Genomic DNA, 21,805 nt, shown 5'->3' with positions numbered 1-21,805 from the left:
TAACAAAACGGTCTAAGTGGTATAAGCACCGTATGTAGTTAGCCGGGAGTGTATGAGCCTAACCAAGAAACAACACACGCACATACACGCATGTGATAGGAACAACGGCTGGGCTGTGTAGGGCCCCTTTACCGTAAGGGGGCAACGTGCACGAGAAGCGGGACCGGCACCCAGAAAGAAAGGGGCAGGTAGCCGCGGCTGCACCGGCAGGCTTTCAGGAACTTCGTTTCGAGGCCACATCTGCTTAAGTACCTTTTTCTTCGCCCATTTATTATTATATTTATGAGCACGAGCAGCAGCAGGAGGTAGCTGCACTTCTGCCATCTCCATCCTCAGTAGCAGCAGCAGCAGCAGCAGCAGCAGAACCACGGCAACCGCCAGTGGCATTGGCTGCAGGCTCGCGCTGCCCATTATCTTACGCTCTTACCGGCCGTCTTCATTCTTTTGCTTTTCTATCCCAGTGTTTGGTGCAGGTCGCGTTTTCTTTTTCCCTGCCTCTCGAAAAGGAAAGCTACAGCTTTTTTGCCTTTTCTACTTATTTCAGTGCTTGCTCACACAATCAGTCGTCTGCACACTTTTTCTGCTACACCTCTGGTCCATCGTTGTTCTTTTTCCTCTTGTAGTTTTAACATTCATGGTTGCTTCGCTGAAAAGAATAGCGTTCGATGCGGGCTTGTTCGCTATCCTTCACTGCCTTTCTCCATTCTGAAGGGTAGCTTGAAGAACGGTCGTTCAAGCCAGCCCCTAGAAGTCTCTCCTTCCATGAACCATCGGTTCCGGTATTACGGCCATGGTAGCAGCGAGAATAACTGTACTGCTCCTACATACACAAACAACTGCTGAACGTGCAAGGCATAATATAGAGGAGACTTAGAGTCGACCCACTCTATGTACGGGTCGTCTCAACTATTTCGCCGCTCGAACCCTAAGCAAAACGAAATACGAGTGATGGCTATAATAACTATGTAAAGGCAAAGGGTAACAACGCTTTCAGGTAGGTACAAAAACGAGCTGTCGTCTTGATTAAGACTACAGGGTGTTCGGGATAGACTGGAGCAATCTCTGACGATTGCTTCTCGTTTATACGCTTCTCTTACCGCTTAAAGAAAAACAAGTTACTTTATGAACAACTTATAGCGGCAGAACAAAAAGGTTACTTTTCAAAACATGAGTGCAGATCAACCTCTATGTGTGCCTTCAGTGTGTTCGAATAAGACCGGCCATCTTGAGACTAGAAACTTCGTTGGCTACCCGAACTTGATGGTCTACCCAATTATAGCTAAATAATTCTAACGCGACTTCCGGAGGAATAGAAACAGGCTCCTATACATCAAGACCCAGATAATGCAACCTTCTTAACTGATTTATATATTATACATGTATATCTTTATGTTACGTTTTTGAAAATTCTGCGTTTCGATCCGCGCTTTAGCATCTCAATTTTGAGCTGTGATGGATACAATGGCCTCATTTGTTCAGAAAAGCCTCAGCTACAAGTTTTATGCCATTAAGCCCGGACAGAAGCTCCCTGTGGAAAACATCTTTATGAGCAATCACCGATATCGTTCGCTTCTAAATTGCCTTAAACTCTGGGCAAAAAAGCACATTTGACCTCCCAGTCACAAAGAGATACTAATCGTAAATGAAGAAATTTATCACGAGACCCACCGCTGATTTGTTTTTAATACACAAGATATCCCCATTATTCGGTGAAGGCAAATTTCCAGCTACTGCTCATTTTCTAAATGCTATATTTGGTGAAAGATACGCCATGCTATGATACTTGTTTCAGCAGGCCGTATTTTTTGGCAAAGGCTTACTATATTTAGCGTTCCACCGTTTGACGGAAAACGAAATACTAGTATCACATCATTACTCGACGAAAGGCGCTACATAGGCGCACTCTGCTACATTCAATAGACAGAACACCAATAGCTCCAGTTGGTGGTGAGTGGGTTTAATGGGGAACGCTCCTTGAGGACGGTCTGATAATGCACCCAATGAGTGCGGTAGTTCGCATACTCCATCCGTTTTTCAAGACTCAGTGCGTCGCTGCCTTCGTGATCGTTGTAATACGTCTGTGCACGCGTACCCTAGAGAAAATTGGTCCGTCTTTGACTTTGAGTACGGTTTTAAAGATTGCTTTTGGTCCGAAAGGATCTCCGCCTCATTCAACTTTCCCTCCCTCTCTTTCAATTTCCCTCCTTCTTAGTTTTCCTCCTTTCTCATTTGGCGATCTTTGTTCCGCTGCTTCCCGCCACATACTCTAGTTTGGGACTTTCTGCTTCTATTTTACCCTTTAAATACTTCTTTTCTTTCACTTTCCGTCCAGTCTTGTCTCTCAGAGTCTAGGCTCTTTCTCCTCTTCTCGATCCTAGCCATCATGAAATTACAAAAATAGCCTAAGCCTTTCTGTGCTTATTATTGTAATGCTTTTTTCCAATGCACTCATTTATTTTTTTCTGCTCTTGTATTACTGAAACGGGCCAAACAAGAAAGGGATACTTCTGGTTATTAGTGACTCGTGTGGGCTGAGTAGGAACATATGCTTTTTCGAATCGCTTTTAAATCAGAGGAAGAACCGGAAATGAGGGACCTTGGACCAAATTAAGTTCTTCAAAAAGTTTCAAAAAATAAATCGTTCATTGCCGCTTCTCAACTTCCGTCATTAAAGCAACCGCAAGATGTATAGTAGCGAATTTCAAGTTAATAGTATCGGACATTGCTCGTCAGGCCAAGATCCTCTCATAGTGAGCTGACCGATGCGGTTACAAACGATCAATTCTGCAGAGGCCCAATAAATATGTACGCGTATATATATATATATATATATATATATACGTTTGGAGAGTTTTAAGTTCACCAAACCATATGCAAGGGTATCTTATCTTGCTTGATTGGTATATGATAATAATGACTGAGTCTACTGATTACGCTTTCTGTTCCACATTGAACTATTTTAGTTTGGCTCGTCAAGTTACAGACAGTTCAATAAACTTGGATTCGATTACAACAATAGCGTTCATATATTGCACACAACCGATCCAACAAATAAGCATTTAGTCTCAACTATGTACAGACTACCGAGCCATGGAATGTTTGTTTATAAACTATATATCAACTCAGATTAGTATCGGTGTCACCCTCACTGCACCTGTAACACGTAACGATTCAGTTAGCCGTCAGGCAGTCCCGTAAACAGCTCCAATTCGAAGGACGCGTTCTCTATCGACTAAACAAGTATTTACTTTGAAACCACTGCTCACACCTTCTATTAAAAAAAAAGTCCATATCGCTTCCTACAGAGTATTTTGATTTACTATCATAAAGCGACTGTTTTGAGTCAAAATGTAGCTCAGCTTACTATGTAATGCTTAGATAGGTAAACGAATAGGGATCTGGATTTCAATAATGATCACTAGCAGCGTTTTCTTTATTTACCATGTATGTTTTACGTTATTAAACTCTTTGTATTAAAAAATCTACGTAGGTTATTTTATTAAGCGTTTCACATGTTTATAACAATTCCCAGTTATCATTTACTGTAAATAACACGCAAATCCTTCGAAAAATGTTCTCTTCTATCGTCAGATTTTACGCATTCAACTTCGCTGCCAAGATATCCGTACTGCGATGCAGAAGCCTGACACTGAGGCTGATCGCGCACCATGCCTTATGCTCATTTCTTATGGCTGCTTCGGTGCGCGATCTGGATCAACGTAAATTTTACCGGTACACGCATTCTGAGCCTACTATATAAGCAAACAATCGACCGGGCGACGATACAATAGTTAGTAGTAGAAAACATTTGCGGCGTTAGCGGTTATCTTCGGGAAATAGTTACTAACTGGTTTAGCTATTGTTAAAAGGATAGCACCGATTGGTCATTGTGAATTCATCGTCATCATATGGAGACTGCTGTTTGAGCAGGACTTTACAGCCTGCGATCCTATAAGTTCAGTACTACGAAAAGGGTTCGATTTAGTTGTCATCACTCCGCACCTTTTCTCAGGGCCAAACCCTGGACCCAATACCAGGACGATGAGCTAAAACATAGCGTGCCATTCAGGTATGTGGGCAAGCAGGCGAGAGAAATTGACTCAGGATTAAAATGCTGAATCCCGTATATCGAACAGATTCCCACGCCTATCATACAGTACTCTTGGTAGCCGCCCCAAAAAGTACTACCGGCTGTCGAAGTCCTGGATATTTTCCCCTGCACGATTTAGAGCTAGCGGGAATGTCAAGCCTTTACTAAACAGTCCTTCAAAGCATGCGAAGGGACGCGATACGAACGTATATATACAATCGGACGCCCCTAGCACTCGTGGAGTCTAGAAAGGGTGTGCCGTCTGTGTTGAGTTGAGTCAGCACCGAAGTTGATTCGCTAGAACAACACTAATCTTTCAGCGGGCCGATTGCCAAGTAAGTTGTTAGCAATGATTTTCGGGTTGCCGTATTGCATTGCCCGGTGCATTTTGAAGACGCTTCAGTAGCTCGGAGAGAGAAATTCGTGGTCGATCGAGTACCTCGGAAAATTTGTCCCAAAAGATGAACTGCAGAATATGTGGCCTTTTCGACCGTACTTAATTTAACGTAACACATTAAGCATTCTTCGTCATTAAACGTTAGTTTGGTTTGCCTAACCTGACAGCTGAATGGAATCCTAGTAACTTCCAAAAATTATAGCGCGAACGTTTCCGCTAATATATTCCAAATATGTATGCCGTAGTTAGGCCATTCAGGAAGAACGCCATCATCGGCCTGTTGTAACCAGATGACCTAAATAAGTACTTCACATTCTATAGTCGCTTATGTCACGTTTCGGGTGGACAAATGAAGTTGACTTAGACTAAAGTCAAATAACGCCTCTTGTACGTGTCTGTCTATCTAGTTGACTTTTAAAACAATAGTAATTTGCATCACTACGCACAATTCAACCAACTTAACTCCTTTCTCACATGGAAAGCTTGCGTTTGTTTAAATCAACCATAAGCGTCTATGATATACATTTATTTTAGATAATTTTGTGTGTGTTCACAGATGATTCCTATTAGTTAACGAAAGACGTCCTCTTGACGAGACCTATCACCATGACAATGGCTTCCACTTATATAAATATGTATGCTGTGGTAGAGGTGATACTTGACCGGCAAGTGGCCAACAAATCATTCTGTTGCCGGGAGAAAACGAGACCGTTATTATCGTCGCCACCGGCGTTCCAATCCATCGCTACCAGATCATTTTTCGTCGGAAACTGTAACGGTACCAAGTACAGCTGAGATGACTAATCCATTTTTCCTCCTATTCTTTGTTTTCGATGGTTCATAGTTATGGTCAATGCACATAAACGATGCTGTAAGGTACATAACAATTGAAGAACGTTGCCACGGCCACAGATCGCTGCAAGCACTGTCGCTGTTCCAGTCGAAATAATTTAAAAAAAAAAATAATATGCCCTTATTTATCTTTCCTCTAACTTACCAAGTACCAATTTAACACACTTGTTCACCAGGCTGCCCAGCTGTCACTTGATTAAGTGCTCTTGGCCAATCCCGAGCGAAACCGAGCAGTCAAGTTGTCGGCTTAAGAACGATCAACGAACTAGTTGATGACGCGCCTGGAGCTAGCGTGTCAATAAACGTGAACATTGCCGTGCGTCTTTTTGCTTTGCTCAGTTTAATTTTCGTTGGTTGGATGATCAGCCTTCCGTTCATCCGTCCGGTTGGACGCGGCGTCAAAATCTGCTAATGCCGCTGGTACGCGTTGCGATGGGGAAAAAGATTGGGGTAAAGGGTGGGTAAGCTACTGTTCTGTTGGGGATGCGTCTGCCTTTACATTGCGTCACTATTGTCGCTATTGACGCCCGTGTCAACCTCCGATGTGCTTGCCTTTAATATGGCAAGTACTGGCAGTGCCTCTCCGACATTTGTTGAGGACGAATAACTGAAAAGGCAAGCAAAGCGGCTTCAGCAGGTGACGGCGACAGCGGCAATAAGGAAACCGCGGAATAGACGTTCTATTTCATCACTTATTTCTTATTGGTGTTTTAGCTATTATATAAAAGTCTGGCAAGAGTTGACGCTGTTGCAGTGCGCTGTTATGACATTATTGTCTATCTCGTTGTTGCCACGGCTTCTGCTGAAGTTTATAGTCGCATCTGTGGTCACAAATAGGGCTACACCTTAGAAAGAGACAACTTTTGATTGTTTTTCTTTGATGATTCAGAATTAAATAGGATATATGCTAAAAAAAAAATGATAATAAGACAATGTATCAACAAAAACAGTATGCCTTGGATTTTAGTTCCGAACGTTTAGCTTAATAGGCTCACTTAACTAGGCCTGCTTAGTGCCTAGTGCATACATGGTTAAATCTACGAGAAGAAATACTTTTCTGTAAAAGTGCCTAAGAAAAGGAGCCACGTAAGACGGGTAAACGGAGCATGTTTTCGCTTATACACATTTTGAGTTGGCCATTTACACCGTGAGCTTCCATACATAATAAACTCAAACGACAAATCAATCCCGCATCTTAAAAGCCTCAATAAAATGTATTAAATAAAAATGAAAGAACCAGTAACTCAATGCGTTATCGCTTCCACATTTCATCTTCAGCCATAAATACGCACATACAAACATACATACATCTCCAGTACAGCTACGTGTGACATTTGTATCCGATCGTTTTTCTAGTAACACATTCATCGTTTGTAGCAGTCTTTATATGCACATGTGGCTATAAGAATAGCTCTAACTAGAAACCGTTCGAAAAATAAATATTTATATACGACGTTTTACTTTATTCAGTATGCAAAATGAAATGCGACTGTTTCCTAGGATTGAACAGGACGCACTGGCATCCCCTCGTGCAATAAGCCTGTTCTGCCAGCAGAAGTACGAAGTAAATGCATTGTAGTTCTTTCGTTATATATATAACCGATCACCAACAAAACCAGTCTAACGTGTACTGTGCGAAGCATCAGAAATTAGTACCATCAAAATCACCTCCGGTCTAGCGCAGCGTAGAATAAAACGTGATTTTGTCTAGATTCCTCCTCAATCAGTACAAAACCAACAATTACACGCATACAGTCAGCGTAAATTGGTGTTAGCTGAACGATACGAAACGTAAACGCTAATCTTGTAGAGAGTAGGACAATGAAGCACTAACGACAAGCATTAAGAGCAATAGAAACAGTAAAAATACGGTATTGTGTAGTAAGTAAAAGGCACAAAAGAGAAAACCGTCGAGCGGCGTAGCAGTTGACGCTTTGCGCCTTCGAAGCACACAGTTAGCTACATAGCATTCGAGAGTTGAGTCTTCGCAGAACCGGGCTGCGTCGTAAGCTCCTCATCTACAGAACAATAACGACGCTACAAAATGACGCTAAGAAAGATCATAATTGACAGTAGGTTGCACGTGACGAGAAGGAGACAAACAGGAGTATATGGCGGTATATAATGTAAGCAGAAATTACATCGGCAGAGTAAACATATCGTGACAGGTGTTGCGCATTTCCAGCCTATTTCACCTAATAACAAGCATATCTAGCGAAATACAAATAGCTGTTGGCCTGATTCAGTGGCAATGCGCACGACGGTTATGTTCGGTCCGTATATTATCTCTGTTGTCTCCGAGGCGGGTGGAAGGACAGGGGCAAAGGCTCTGATGGAGAAATCCGGATTTTCGTACTGACCGCTAGCATGGCGGCAGCCGATGGTCAACTGCAACAGCTTCTGAACGAAATTTAGACAGCAGTGAATCGAATAAAAATAAATTGGATATAGCAACGCGAAGCAACACTGCAATAGATGGTTTCATTCGTCTGCCGGATGGATACTAAAAATATTGCGAAAGATGAAACTGCTATTCTCAACGACCCAATAAAGGTGGACTATTATACGGGTTAGGCTCTTCAGTTGGGTTTGTTTCCTACTTGTACTTCATGTCGTCTACGTTATAACCAGCTATGCTTGGAAAGAGGTATAACGTACTTGCTACTTGTTACGTACTTGTTAACGGGTCGTGTTGGACGGCCATGCGGATGCCGTGGGCGAGGGGTATTCTGGCGGGAAATGAGATCTTGTGAAAATTGCCATGACGCGAAATCTGAATAACATCCTGTATTTTTGGTTCATTCAAAAATACGGTTCATTTTAGTGTTTTTTGCCTAAAATGCACCTCTAGTCTAATAGTCTTCTTTGACAGCTAAATAAATGTCGATACAGCCCTAAGTTTTTTACCACATTGCCTGTATGCTGTGAAAATTAGAAATTATTTATAACGGTGGAATTGATTTCAGATAATCGATGCGTAGTCTTATCTAGAATATGATAGTACTCATAACAAAGGCGCATGCGACGAACGGGTTTAGTTCTTGTTTTGAGACAGGGCTGCATTAGATCACTTTGAATATGGAAATATTCCTTTACCTCCTACGAGTGTAAAGCAAATCCAGTTGGGAGCCTGTTTATTGTTATCTTGATATTTCTTGAGAAAAATTGATACCGAAATTAACGACCGCGCCCTAAAAGACGCAACGAAAATATAAAACATTCTCGTTCGTATACATGTAGCGCGTTCCCGATAGTTGGTCTTTTGTTGTCATTTTTTCCGTGTCGAGTCAATCTCTCGCTGATTTTTTCGAACAAATTTAACCGAATAACGGCAGGTCATCTTCAGAGCGTAGTCCGGCGATGAAAGCGAGGACAATAGCGCTGATTGTAACTTAAAACGCACCACGTATACGCGCGCGCGCGCGCGCGCGCACACACACACACACACACACACACACACACACACACACACACACACACACACACACACACACACACACACACACATATATATATAATGTTTGTTGTCTATAATTAAAAGCAGCATATCTTCGTTGAAGATACCTGTACCATTATGATGTTCAGCACCTGTAAATATTATAGCAGAGTGAATAAATACGACGTTTGTTGTAAGTTCTAGTACTACAGCTGCTACTATATTTGACTCGCTCTGATGGCATCATAGGCCTGCGCAAACTTCAACGTGTCTATGCAGGTAGTCCGAGATCGGACAACATGACCAATACAGATATTCAAGGCCCGAATAAATTGTGGCCGTCCGTTGATCTGCCTGTTGTGAAACTCGAATGGATTTGACGATGATGTCAGTGAGACGATGGTGTCAGAGAAAAGGGCAAACAATTAATTATACCATAAGAAAGGTACAAAAGTAGCAGCACAACGATGAAAATCGAGTCGATGATGTCTGGATTACAATAGGGCCGGTCAGTCCCAGACAATCTGCTGAGTTCAGAGGAAAAAATCTTAATATTATTATGCTAATGATTAGGCTGTAGTAGAAGGGCCCGCACCCTGCGCACTGGGCAACAGGCCCTCTGGTGAAATTGAACATTGTTTTGTTTTCTATATTCGCTTCAAGATATACCTCATTGCGCGCTAGGGTCTTAGCTGGAATTACTAGCTCACTTTGTTTCGTCCGCTTGGTTTTTCGGCAGGAAGATCCATTTCCGCACGAATCATACGCTGTTTTGCTATGGCCCCAACATAATCGGTCAAGTGAAGTGGCTTTCGTCATCCAAACTGGATATAGCGTATGACGGTTAGGCGCCAGATAGTTTACTTCTGTTTGGATTCGAATAAATAGATAACACTGCATTGCATAATATAATCATATAGACGTCGCGTTGATAACGATGACTATAGCGCTAAGTTGATTCTTTCTGTTATTTATATTGTTCCTGTTCTTTGCATAGCTTTGGCAAGACGCAGATGAGGATAAGGGACCGATCACTGTTGCTTTTGATGTCGCATTTACTTGGGCGACTATCTTTAGTACGCGTTCAATACTTCGAACTCGTTATCAATTCACAGCACCAGCGGCTATTTTCGTTTTCGCTACTCGTGGCTTCGCACGTTGCGCATATGAACCTTCCCGCTATTGCTCTGTCCTTTTGGCCTCGGTCCTTACCGCTACTATTTATTCAACAAGCAGCTGAGGCATATCTTTTTTTCTTTTTTTTGAAAATACGATAAGGGTGCTTACGCTCTACGATTCGCCAAATTAACATCAGCCCACGCTGAATCGTTTAGTGCTTAATAGCACAACAACATAATGATCAGAGACGACAACGTCAACTGTAACAAGCACAAAGATACCGTATCAGTACTTTATGATTGGCGGGTTATGTGGACAGGTAAAACTTCTATACAGACTGAAAAATCAGGCCTGGGTAGTTATTCACGTTTAAACAGGCGGCCATAAAAAGCAAATTCGTCCAGTCAATGGTACGCGTATTGTGATTTTATTATTAATACTACTAGTATTATGAACATTAAAATTATTACAGTTAGTGCTACATTGATTACTATCATAATTGTTATGGCCGGAAGGCTGGTTCGCTGGCTGGTTGACGGGCAGCAAGCACGTTCTGGCAACTTTCCGCAATCAGGGAACGCATGTTTCAATCATAAACGAAGTTTCGCAATTTTGGTTCAGTGAACGATTATTGCCGTTCGCTGCGGCGGTGGCGAACGTCCCCTTCCCTCTGCGCGTTCTACAGACCAAACGCGGCTGGCGTGGAGAGAGCAGGAGCGCATAGGGGTCATGTGAGGTGTTTCTGCGTCCCAGTCTCTTGTGCCCTGCTAGCAAGAGTAAGTCCAATGGTCGTCAAAGCACTTTCGTTCAAGTCCCTAGTAGGTACATGCGTACTGAAGCGCAGGGAAGATTCGTCTTTCCCCTCTCGAACGAATGCCCAGACGGAAACAGTGACGACGCAAGGAAACATTGGAGTCTCGAGGGTAATAGGAGAACAGCGGGCCTTTGGGCAATGTGCGTGTTTTAGTCTGGGGCGACGAGGGCGCGAGAGAAACGAGGACCCTGAAAAACGGTGATGATGGAAGAATGTTGAAGGGGAGAAAATTTTCAAATGGTGGTTTGATGTTGCTGCTGCTGCTGCTGTTGCTGCTGCTGGGCCTGAACACTCTTCATTTTTCGGCGGTCTTTCTGGGTCCTGTGGCGGCCTGCGCCCCACGGGCTGCTAGTGCTGCTTGCCACCGCCTTACAACGGGCCATCACAATTACCTTCGTTTGTTATTATCGTGAGCAATAATGTGTCGATTCAATCATGCATGAAACCTACGGTCCTTGCCCTGTGTCCTCAAACTGCCTTTTCTGTTCCTTCAACCTCCCTAAATCTATACCACCCGCGCGCCGTGGCTCATACGTCGTCTGTCAAAGAACAGAGCTTGACGATTCTTTCATTCAGAATAGGGCCACCTTGCTGTTTGCTCCAATGATCTTTAGAAGGTGGTCCTTCTCTTCTTTTTTTTCCTAAAATCATGCTTTTTTGTTGAGAGTATAATAAAATGTAAATATTATCCGTAGAAATTGAACGTGCGCGTTAATGACGTCGTTTTCCCACACCGTAGAACGAAATATCTAGCTCGTCGTAGACACTTTAAAACATGTAATACTTACTAAAGCATACTAGTAGTATAAAAAATAAGTACTAAAAAAATAAGTAACATATTTAGCGTGAGTACTTCTGAGACAGCATTGAACATACGATCTTTTATCTCTATCCATATCTATATGATGCAAAAACTTTGCGCAAGAAAAACAAAGAAATGAACGATGAAGTCGGCAATTAGTCTCGTTCGCAAAAAAAAAAACATAAAAATCGCACTAGAGCTTTGAAGCGGTTTTGATTTATATGTGCAGCGTACGTATCATCAGTATCGTATGCCCTTCGCGGTGAAAAGAAGAGTCCTAAACAAGTAGCTCTATAATGTATAATCAGGACGCTACAGGTACAAATGAGTTTAACGTGAATTTTCTCAATACGTCGTCGCACGGATGCCAAGTCGTCTGCCCGTCAGCAAAGAATACACTATTTTTTTTGGCCTCGCATCCTGCATCGACAAAATTCAAATGAACATCAGCGTAAGGAAAGCGGGGGTAAATCTATTTGCATTGTCACTACGACAGTCGTATTGGCGAACAACGGCATTAACAACAGTTACAAGACAGCAAGCGCAGGTATTACTGTCTATGTTTTGCTCTAGGCGTGCATAAATCGTGCCTGGAGTAAGCGCGAACAAAACGTGGGTGGGGGGGGGCGTCGGCCGCCTCCACATCTACAGTTCGGCTCCAGTGATGTGGTTGGTATTCGCTAACCTATTCTTTCTCTATTCTAGCGAATTTACATCGGCGGCACCAGGCAGCCTACTTTGTCTTGTTGCTACTGCTTCCAATGCTGACCTTTATATGCTGCATCTTTTCATCATTATAATTAGTTATAATGCGCCTTCTGTAAGAATGATGATGCTGCTGCTGCTGCCGTTCTTAAGATGACCAATGGCTAAAGTTTGGCGAACCGATGTAAGATTATGTAGATCTTATCTAAGTGCAAAGATGAAACGACCAGACAAGCTTCGTATCGTTGTCAAGTAAACATTTGAAACCGGCAAATTGTTAGATGTTTCAATTCCGAGGCAAATACAGATAAAGTTTAGCCATTCGACATTAGCTAAATAGCAGAACCATATGCGTACAAGTTCGCGCGATTAATTCGTATGATAGAAATTGATAAACATCTTTTAAAGAAACCATAGGTAATCGACACTATAGGATTTCTATAGCGTGGGAATTACGCTACGACTGTTTTCGCTCTAGTAGCGCGGTCACGCAACGATAAATTAGTAGTTTTCATTGTCAAGAAGACATCTCGCAGCATTGTTCAATCTTCATGTCCTGCAGATGACACTTCGTTCCGATTGCACCTCAGCTTGGTAAATGCGACGCTATCAGTTTCCATTGTGTAATGAATTTGTTACCGATTTAAAGGGACAAGAAGCTAAAACCTTACATGCGAAAAACCGTCAGAACGTAGTGCAGATAACGTCTATTATATATATATATATCTGTTATATGTATGTAATTTTATACTTACACACAAGTGCGTAGATGTACCGTCCAGTTACATTGTTGCGTTTTATAAACACCATAACCTGATACTAACTACTGCGCCACTGCTGGAGAGTGTCACTGCCGCCGTCTTTGTTTTCCTCTGAAGACGAGGAAGGGTTCATTACGAACTGGAGTGGTGAAGATCCAACGGACGATGTCGTCTTTATAATCTCAGAGACGTAACCGAAGAAAGACGAGGAACAGGCAAGACGAGATGATCAAAATAATACGTTCTATATTATTTTCCCCACTGTTACTCACGCTACCTTTCCCTGGGTTTCGTAGTTACTGTCGAGGCTATCCGTATGCGGGACCACATGCGGTACCAGCAGACTACTGGGGCATACGGACGGTTGTGCAGGCGCGCACGACATCAACTGGGCGAGATCTGCCTCCTGTGATTCTAACGACAGGAAAACGGGAGTGGACCTTCGGTCCATTTTCATTTCAACGATTGACAGTTGATGAAGACTGTGTGTCTCTTTTCGGATCTTCTCATTCACTCTTTTCTCGCGCTGCTATTTTTTCGCCGCAATTTTGATTCCTTCTTCCGAACCTCGCTCGTGATTTCTCCCCTGACTTCTGCTACCTTCCTGTTTTCCCTGACTTCGGCAACCCCTGGTCCTGGCCAATTCCAAATGGATCGTTTTGCCTTTGCTAGCTACCAATAAAGGGAAGACCAAAAGAATCACAAGCCGAAAGAGAACGGAGGCAGGTGGAGAACAAAAGAAAACACGCTTTGACTGTTTCACCTTGGAGTTCCGTCTCTGCCGTCTGACTCTGATATCGATTAATCATGATTTTAACAACAACAAACGAAGAAACCAGCCAGTCACTCCGCTCGGGTCTCCAAAACAGACGGCTAACACATATATACATGTGTGACTACGTTCGACTGTGTAGCAAGGTATAAAAGGCGAGGAATCTAGACAAGTTGATGGACACTATTGGTGCCTAAAAATAGTACACTGTAAATAGTCAGCCAGATGAGACCGAGTAGCGAAGAGCGGCGCAATGATCGGGTGAATAGTCGTCAGTTGAAATCTACTCGAAGAATTATAGATAGACAGTCAATGTCAATGAAATAGGGTCGGCAGTCCGTTTGCCTACACACAGAAACGGGGTCTAAGACTAACTTAGAATCTTCTGTAGATAGACTTACGCTATGGTCATAAATGACCCAAATATTGGGACAGTTCTGATGAATCAGAAACTAATCATTCCAGTATCTTTTTCCAGCCTGTTAGTCGATAATATTGGTAAGTCGCAGTTTCGACAGTTATTTACAATTCATTGCCGTGTCTGTATGTATGTATATATATATATATATATATATATATATACTGGATCAAAGGTACCCGCATCGAAAAGGAATAACGTAGCTAAATAGAAGTTTCGCCAAAAAGTTATTCCATGTAAGGCTGGACACATTAAACAGTCGGACTGAGTAAGAGCAGCTGTTTTGCATATGCATGCCCACCCTGTATAGCTATAGGCAATTAGATAATGCATCGATGTTTTTTTTGGAATACTGCCTAACAACTAAACTTTGAGGTGAGGGTAATAGTCCAGAATATATAGTTTGCCAATGCAAGAAGTCGGCCAATAACACGTGATAGAAAAATAGTTTTCGTCTGCATGGTTGTTGTACTAGCTTGTGCAAGATAGAATTAGCTACGTTTTCTCTACTATGGTCCCTTGATGCACTTGATCTCCAACATGGACGATGTCAATCAGATAAAGAGAGACGAAAAAAGAATACGCGTATAGAAGGATCGATGTTGTGTCAGAAGTGCCTCGCAGAGATGAATGGACAGATTCTTCCAAAGTGGGACATACTGGGAAAAGTGTCATCGCAGTCGATCTTATTACGATATCTATCCACCGAAAATTGTCTGACCGTCTCCGAGGATTTTTGTTTTGCCACTGTTCTTGTTGGTCCAGTGTGAACAGTCCTAGCAAAATAAGAGGTCCAATGGTATTAACGTTTATTGCTCTTCATCCCGTTTGCGTAGACGTCAACTGCGCAGGCCGCACGAAGTCATATGAATGTAATGGGGTACACCATAAATTGTCACGTCGTCCTTTATTTGCAGTGCGAGTGTCCTGGCTTTTGCGCCTGAGTGAAACAACCGTCAGTTGCTGGCCCAATTAAACTGCGTTTGGCCCCCGTGGTCTTGGATCTTGGCCTACTACCTACTATCGATCGTATATTAATTCATAACTGTAGCAGCAATACTTCCCTTCTGGCAAAATAGGTATTTTAGTGAAGTGCGAAATACGACTTCCATTGGTTCATTCCATTATTATTTTTTGCAAAAGGGCTATTTAAGCCAAACGAGGAGCGTCCTAATAACTCATAAGTAGCACCGTCAGAGTGAGTGGCGTTAATCATTTTAAACCCATTACTTAGCTTTGCTCCAGTTGTGCACTATAAAGTTGGAGAGTAAAAATATATTCTCAATACCAGCCTATACGTATAATTGCGTGATAACTCATTGCAAGGGATCGTAAAAGCAATATGCAACATTATAAGTATACATTTCTATTTTGATGTGTACTGTTCGCCTCGAATAGTTAGTATGAAAAATTATTTGACAAATTTGTAGAAACTCGGCCTGCATTCGTTCGTGTGTGCAATTGTATGTATATACACCTGGTAAAGCTAGGCCTATACAAAGTCCTGTCCGCTATCAACGCAGTAGGTCAAACCACTAGGCATCGTAAGGCGATTTCACCTGCTCGTACAACATGCGACCATTAAGATCTTAAGTATTAGGCTTGTTTCCTATCCCACTTTCTTGCTTTCCGTTTTCTGTGCTCTTTTGCGCAGTCTTCTATCGCAGCATAGTGGGGTCTGAAAGGGCTACCTGTCACTTAGATGGTCGCATAGCACTTACTGTGGCAACAGTAACCTATCTTCGGTACGAATTATCGGCCATGTCGTAGCCATTCGCTGCCAAAGTCCCCATGCCATTAACGTAACAGATGACCCCACCGTTCTGTCTGTCGCGACCCATTCGGGAAGCGGAATCTGATACGTAGCTGAGATGATCTCAACGGCGTGGAGCAACCAAATCCGTGGGATTCCTATTACTGCCCCCCCTTGCCTGTTCCCTGCGGCCCGTTGCCACTCGGCCATAGTCGCGTTCATTGCACGATAAAGATGTGTATGACAAAAAAAAAAAGATGATAAAAAGATAATACCACAAAAACAGGGAAGCTAACAGAAAAAAAAAAAACACGATGTATAGTGCGTTCACTCAATATTACTCTAGCTCAATACCACGGCAAGTGTAGTGCCCCTAATCCAACAGCGTTTGTAGAGCTGCGCTGAGTGTTGCTGACGTCGATGAAAAAAACATGATTTTAACTTAGTTTTTATTTGCTTTGCTCAATAGAGTCGGCCGGTGTCTGTTTGCTGCTGAGTTTGACCATAGTCCTTTTGCCTGGATTTAGGCCTTTGGCGCGAGACACTCTACGTAAAGCTAGATTCTCGTAAATTGTTGCATACTCACAGCAATAGAGAGTAACGGCGAGGTAAACTGTTTGGAAAGAAAGGTCGTTATGAAATCAGGTTATCGAATATTCTGTATCAATGTTTAGTATAATCGTCCAAGTCTCTGTCACCATTGTCTGTATATTGGGTCGATAACGTGCAAGGGCCTCTCAGAGTACTAGAATAATGGAAATAATAATATCAGAAGGCTGCACGGTGTATATTATACTAACAGAGAATACGTTGCTGAAAATAGAGGTAACATATTTCCTACGGGGATCCGATCACTGCGTCTGATGAATTAATGCACGGCCTGTACGCATGAAGCACGGATCAACGATTTGAAAAATCTTTGGACGACATCTCCGAATATTTTCAAAATATTTATTTCATATACAATGAATTATAGATAAACAACAACAACAACAACAATGAATAACTGTTCTGGTTATATATGCCACTCGATTTGCTCGCGTTGCATATAAATAATGTATGATTATTCAACAAACGGAACGCATAATCAACAACGTGTTTTTTTCTTCTACCCGTTTTCGTATAAACAAACGAAAACGTGTCTTCAAGCGGTGATCCTTTACGTCTAAGAAAGCAAACCAAATAATCATTATCGCTTCATTTCGCACATAAACGATAAAATATATGCTGCAGTATAATATGTATTGCTTTTGTTTAAGGTAGGCACGTAACCGCCTGTCTGTCTACTACGTTTTGAGCACTTTTGGGTCAGTTACGGACACAGGTCTGGCCAGCGTCTTACAGGACCATTCTCAACTTACCAGAGTTACCACATCTGCAGGCTGAACTCCCATTGGGTGGGCACAGATTTTGGCCACCAGAAAATGTCTATTTAGATCACGTTTTTGTCATTGTTTCAATAGCTTCTGGTAGTGGCGCTTCAAAAATGATTTGGCGTTTATTTTCGATGATGATTTTACTGATCGTGGACGATCTGTGGCTACTTTTCATTTTCACAAAGAACAATGGTATGAATTGTCGTTTGGCGTCACGAATTGCAAATGACGCTTCTGTTTTTTTTCTGTTGCAGTAAAATTTTCAGTATGGTCTAGCGTCGATTTTAGATCTCGGACCAGCGTCCAGATGTCGACACATGCAAGCCAGTTTAACTAACAATGCGTTATGTAATAAAGTATTAAAAGGCACTCGCGCACGTACCTGAAGCTTGTTACTAAATAGGACGCCTTATGTTATCCTGGGCGGTAGAGGCAGCGATAAAAATTCACTTTTAAAACCCATTGTGTTATATCTAGACTTAGATATGGATCGTGTCTATGCGATTTCGTACATGCCCGTCCACATCGTCACGTATTGCCTCACATGAATAGTAGGCTAAAAATTATTATGAAGTTTTTATGTTGGCCCATTTCGGTCATCGACAGTGCTTACACTCTCGGAGAATTGACCGACGCAAGCTCATAAACCGGTTCTATACACACATATATATGCTGAATGGCTAGTATACTCACCCGAAACGGCAGACGCGTTGAGATAATGCATTTTAGCGATAAGCAGTAGAATTCCGCAGAGCACGTGCGCCAGAGAACAATACAATGTCACGCTTCGATTTCTGCTGTTACACGTAGTTGCGTCTCGTCTTTTACTACTTCTATAGATGTTGTCATTATAATTAGCGTCGGCGTTCGAGTCAGGCTGACTCTCGACCTTGCGTTGTAAAATCGTCGATGACGAACTGCATGCGCCTTCAGACGATGAAGATAACACCAGTGTTGCTAGGCCTGCTGAAGCCATGTCGTTCGTGATTAGGTACTGATAAACCTCAGCGCCGCTTAGTTCTCCAGTCGCTCGAGCACGCGAATTGACCGTTGTCGACACCTGCCTTTTACAGATGCTGGAATCAAGTGGGTGAGGCCTGATCACGTTGCTGTTGCCGCAAATTCAACAGCCACTAGATGGTGAGGGTTGGCCTGTTGCGTTGGCCTCTCGCTGGGTGGAAACGCCGCATTAGGCCAAAGGTGAGTTCACCGCCAGCAGCACGGACTCCTTAGGGATGTCCAACATCGTGGCAACGCAAGTCGAGTAGCCATTGAAAGAACTGATGTATTAGCATTTGAAGCCTGCAAGCATAGAGATATCGAAAGTAACAACAGACAGACAGGCACAGAGAATTAGCCACCAGTTGCGAACTAACGTACACAAATCAAAATCTACAACGAATGAACTTTTAGACAAAGCTGCGTACTTAATACCAGATCGATTAGGGAATTATGCGCCCATGGCCCTGCGGCCATCGTTAGTTCAAATTTCAGCGCTGGAAAAAGGTTACCCTGGCATAAGGTTAACATGCCGCTTCATAAGTTTACTGGAAGAACTTAGAGCTCCTACAAGGCCCGCTCCAGTTGGAGCGAGTACTGAACGGGTGATTCCGAGGACTAGTTTATACATTGAAAAAAGCTGAGAACATTATAAAAGGCGAGTCGCAAATGCATGCTTATTTATTCTATATATTTAAAATAAATGATCATGAAATCTTCACGAAGATCGAACGTTGCAATAGATTTAATGTCATGCAGCCTACATATTGACAGGCTGAGATCATTTGCTAGAAGCATCCGTCAGCCACATTTGTGTGTCGGAAGGGTAATCGTCTGTTACAAATTTGTATCGAACTTAGTAAATAAACGTTACTTTATTGATTTATTAAATCTAAAAAAAAAACTGCTCTGGTCGAGAAGTACCTTTACTTATCTTTCTTATAATATATATAAATATATTACCTAAAATTCTATGAGTTTATGGTAAGCATAAATACTTCCTTTGCGATGATGTAAAAAAGGCCGAAGGCTTCTCCTTCTGGTTGCTAGGGTTCATGCACAATAGGCACTAGAAAAAGTGCTATAATAGGCATTTTTTACAACGTTACACAGTGCTAAAAAAATTATTTTCAAGCTCTGTACTTCGCGCTCCATAAATAGCATGCGGGTGGACCCGAGGGGACATGAGGCAAATGTTATGGCGCGCGTTAGATTGGCTTCTTTTTGCCCCCACGTGACTAGATACCGGACTATATGGCACTGAACACGTTAATGGAACGTGTACCCTCAGCAAATTCTTCAGTTTAGATATATTGTATGAGGCAGAATATGGCATATGCTAACTTTCCCATGCTTAGAGTAGTCTGTGAGCGAACGAGGATAAAATATTGATTTGAAATATTGTATCACTGATAGTTTACGGGCCATAGGGTACGAGAGAGTCTGCGAAGCGATTCGTCGTATGCTTATTTACTGTAATTTTGAAGAAATGGAAAAGCCATTGTATGGACGATAGAAACAGCTCTATCTTAAGAATGGGCGATAAATTTTTACTATATATAAATCTGTGCAAGGCAAATTATTTAATCTTTTATTCTTTTTATATTTAATTAAAGCGGACGTCATATCAATAAGTATTTAATATATGACAAAAAATTATCCTAAATCGGAATAATTATGGTCCAGTTTACTGATTTCAAACAAATGCTGGCAACGGCGATCTTAATTAATGTATGCAAATTATCCAGTGAAATACGGGCATGGGAAGTGAGTTTTTGTGTGGAAGCAATGCCACATCGGTTTTCATTCTACTTTATGCAATAAGCGGTACTGGTGCTATTCCCTCTGTTCCGGGTGAAGGCATATGATGGGTTCCAGCTAAGAGGACCGCAAACAAATTCTCGACTTGCTAAATGCAGTGTGCCATCAGAATGAGCCGAAGATCTCGACGTCACGGGACGGTCAACAAGGAGAATTTGATGACCGATAGATCGATAAACATTCAATGATTCAGGAGATCCGTGAAGGTCGTCCTTTCATAGCGTCATTCGCCTGCGCAGGCACATTCATTGTGAAGAAACACCCCCAAAGAAGGGCCTTCTAAAATGTGGCCGATACTCGTCCTATTGTTGATATGAAGCACTTACTTTCCGTGGCAGTTGGGCTGTTTATAGGTAGACGTCCGTGGGCTATTGTTTTACAGTTTCTAGACAGATACACGAGTATATATTCATTTGCACCATGTTTTTTATTTCGGTTTTGTATCGTGCTGCGTACTCTTTGTCTATAAATCATGCTTTCTAATAGTCCGGGTGACAGCTGCAATGAAAGACAATAAATCTACTTCGAACGTAAGCCGGTTGTCGTCGATTATTGAACCTCAGAATCGCAGTCGACACTTATACAAGTGACCAAACATTTGACGGCCTACCGCATAGGCATACGCGGCTTGATTAAAAAACCGGTTAAAAAAACATTTTCTTACTATTTGTGGACATGAGGCCGTGTAAGGGGTCGGAGAACAGCACATATTAGTCTAAATGAATACGCCCGATGGCAGTAGCAACTAAAATAGGATGAAAAACAATATGATTGGCTGTAATGATGAACCGTATAATCGATACTTAAACTATTCAAAATAATTAAACACTATATCCCATAATGGCTCAGTCTTTGACCTCGATTACTTCTGTGCACAACCTCAAGTCTGCTTCAATGTGTTTCGTTATAGAATTGCGTATGTCGTACACGTAAGCGTATTTGAGACTACAGGTAAATATAATTTATACGGCCACTAAGGTTTTCGATGCAGTGCCCGATGGCGAATTTGGACATGAAACCTGCAACATGTATTTTTTTTTATCTACTAACTGATGGAAAAAATACAATTTGACGCTTTCATTTTTAATTATATGTGGAGAGAGTGCTGAAAATCAATTTGGTCGTCATCGTAGTGACGCGGACAATAATAACATTAGCGATAATTAGCAATGATAGCACCATCGTCTACACGGCTCTTCTTCACTGCTGCTGTTTCCTAATTGGCGACACATAAAATAATACATGAAGCTATAATGATTTCCTACAAATTTCTCTGGGTTCCCCTTGGATAAAGCAGCTGGGTTTTAACGCTTAACGCATGTATGGCTGTTGGCACGTGTTACTGAGTTAGCCTAATATATTACGTGTCTACGTGTTTTCTAACTTTCTCGTCCAGATATCGGTTGTCTAGGTTTTACTAGTTTCGATCATGTTGCTTGCCTTGCTGGGTCGGCTGTAAACAGTTTTTTTTCTATCAACAACTTGTTGATTATCAACATTAGCAAAGTTTCTCTGCATGTCTGCCTCTAATTTATTCCCTTCGATAATACGTGTTAGCACTGCTTTTCGGTCTTATATCGTGCTTTGGCTGCAGAATTTCATTTATTAATAGGAAATATATAAGGTTGATTTCAGAAGGCAGCAATTACGATGGTAGTCTTCGTATTAGTCCACGCATCCCGAAATCAGA

General features: G+C 42.0%; 1 protein-coding gene across 11 annotated transcripts in view; it reads right to left on the bottom strand.

Moving 5' to 3' along the window:
• Positions 1–21,805, bottom strand: part of LOC111246189 (uncharacterized) — a 132,944-nt gene that overhangs the window by 91,707 nt on the left and 19,432 nt on the right. For 10 of the 11 annotated variants that reach the window (XM_086985579.1, XM_086985578.1, XM_086985580.1 and 7 more), the window contains one exon: positions 17,989–18,597. In XM_086985579.1, coding sequence (XP_086841705.1) covers positions 17,989–18,271 — 283 coding nt within the window. In that variant the 5' untranslated portion in view covers positions 18,272–18,597. Of the gene's footprint in view, positions 1–17,988; positions 18,598–21,805 lie in introns of those variants that run through there. The other variant, XM_086985583.1, reaches the window with a different exon arrangement.

Source organism: Varroa destructor, unplaced genomic scaffold, assembly GCF_002443255.2.
Source record: "Varroa destructor unplaced genomic scaffold, Vdes_3.0 BEIS01000003.1, whole genome shotgun sequence".
Classification (NCBI taxonomy): Eukaryota; Metazoa; Arthropoda; class Arachnida; order Mesostigmata; family Varroidae; genus Varroa; species Varroa destructor.
Note: the sequence above shows the minus strand (reverse complement) of the source record. Positions and strands in the feature narration are given on the sequence as shown.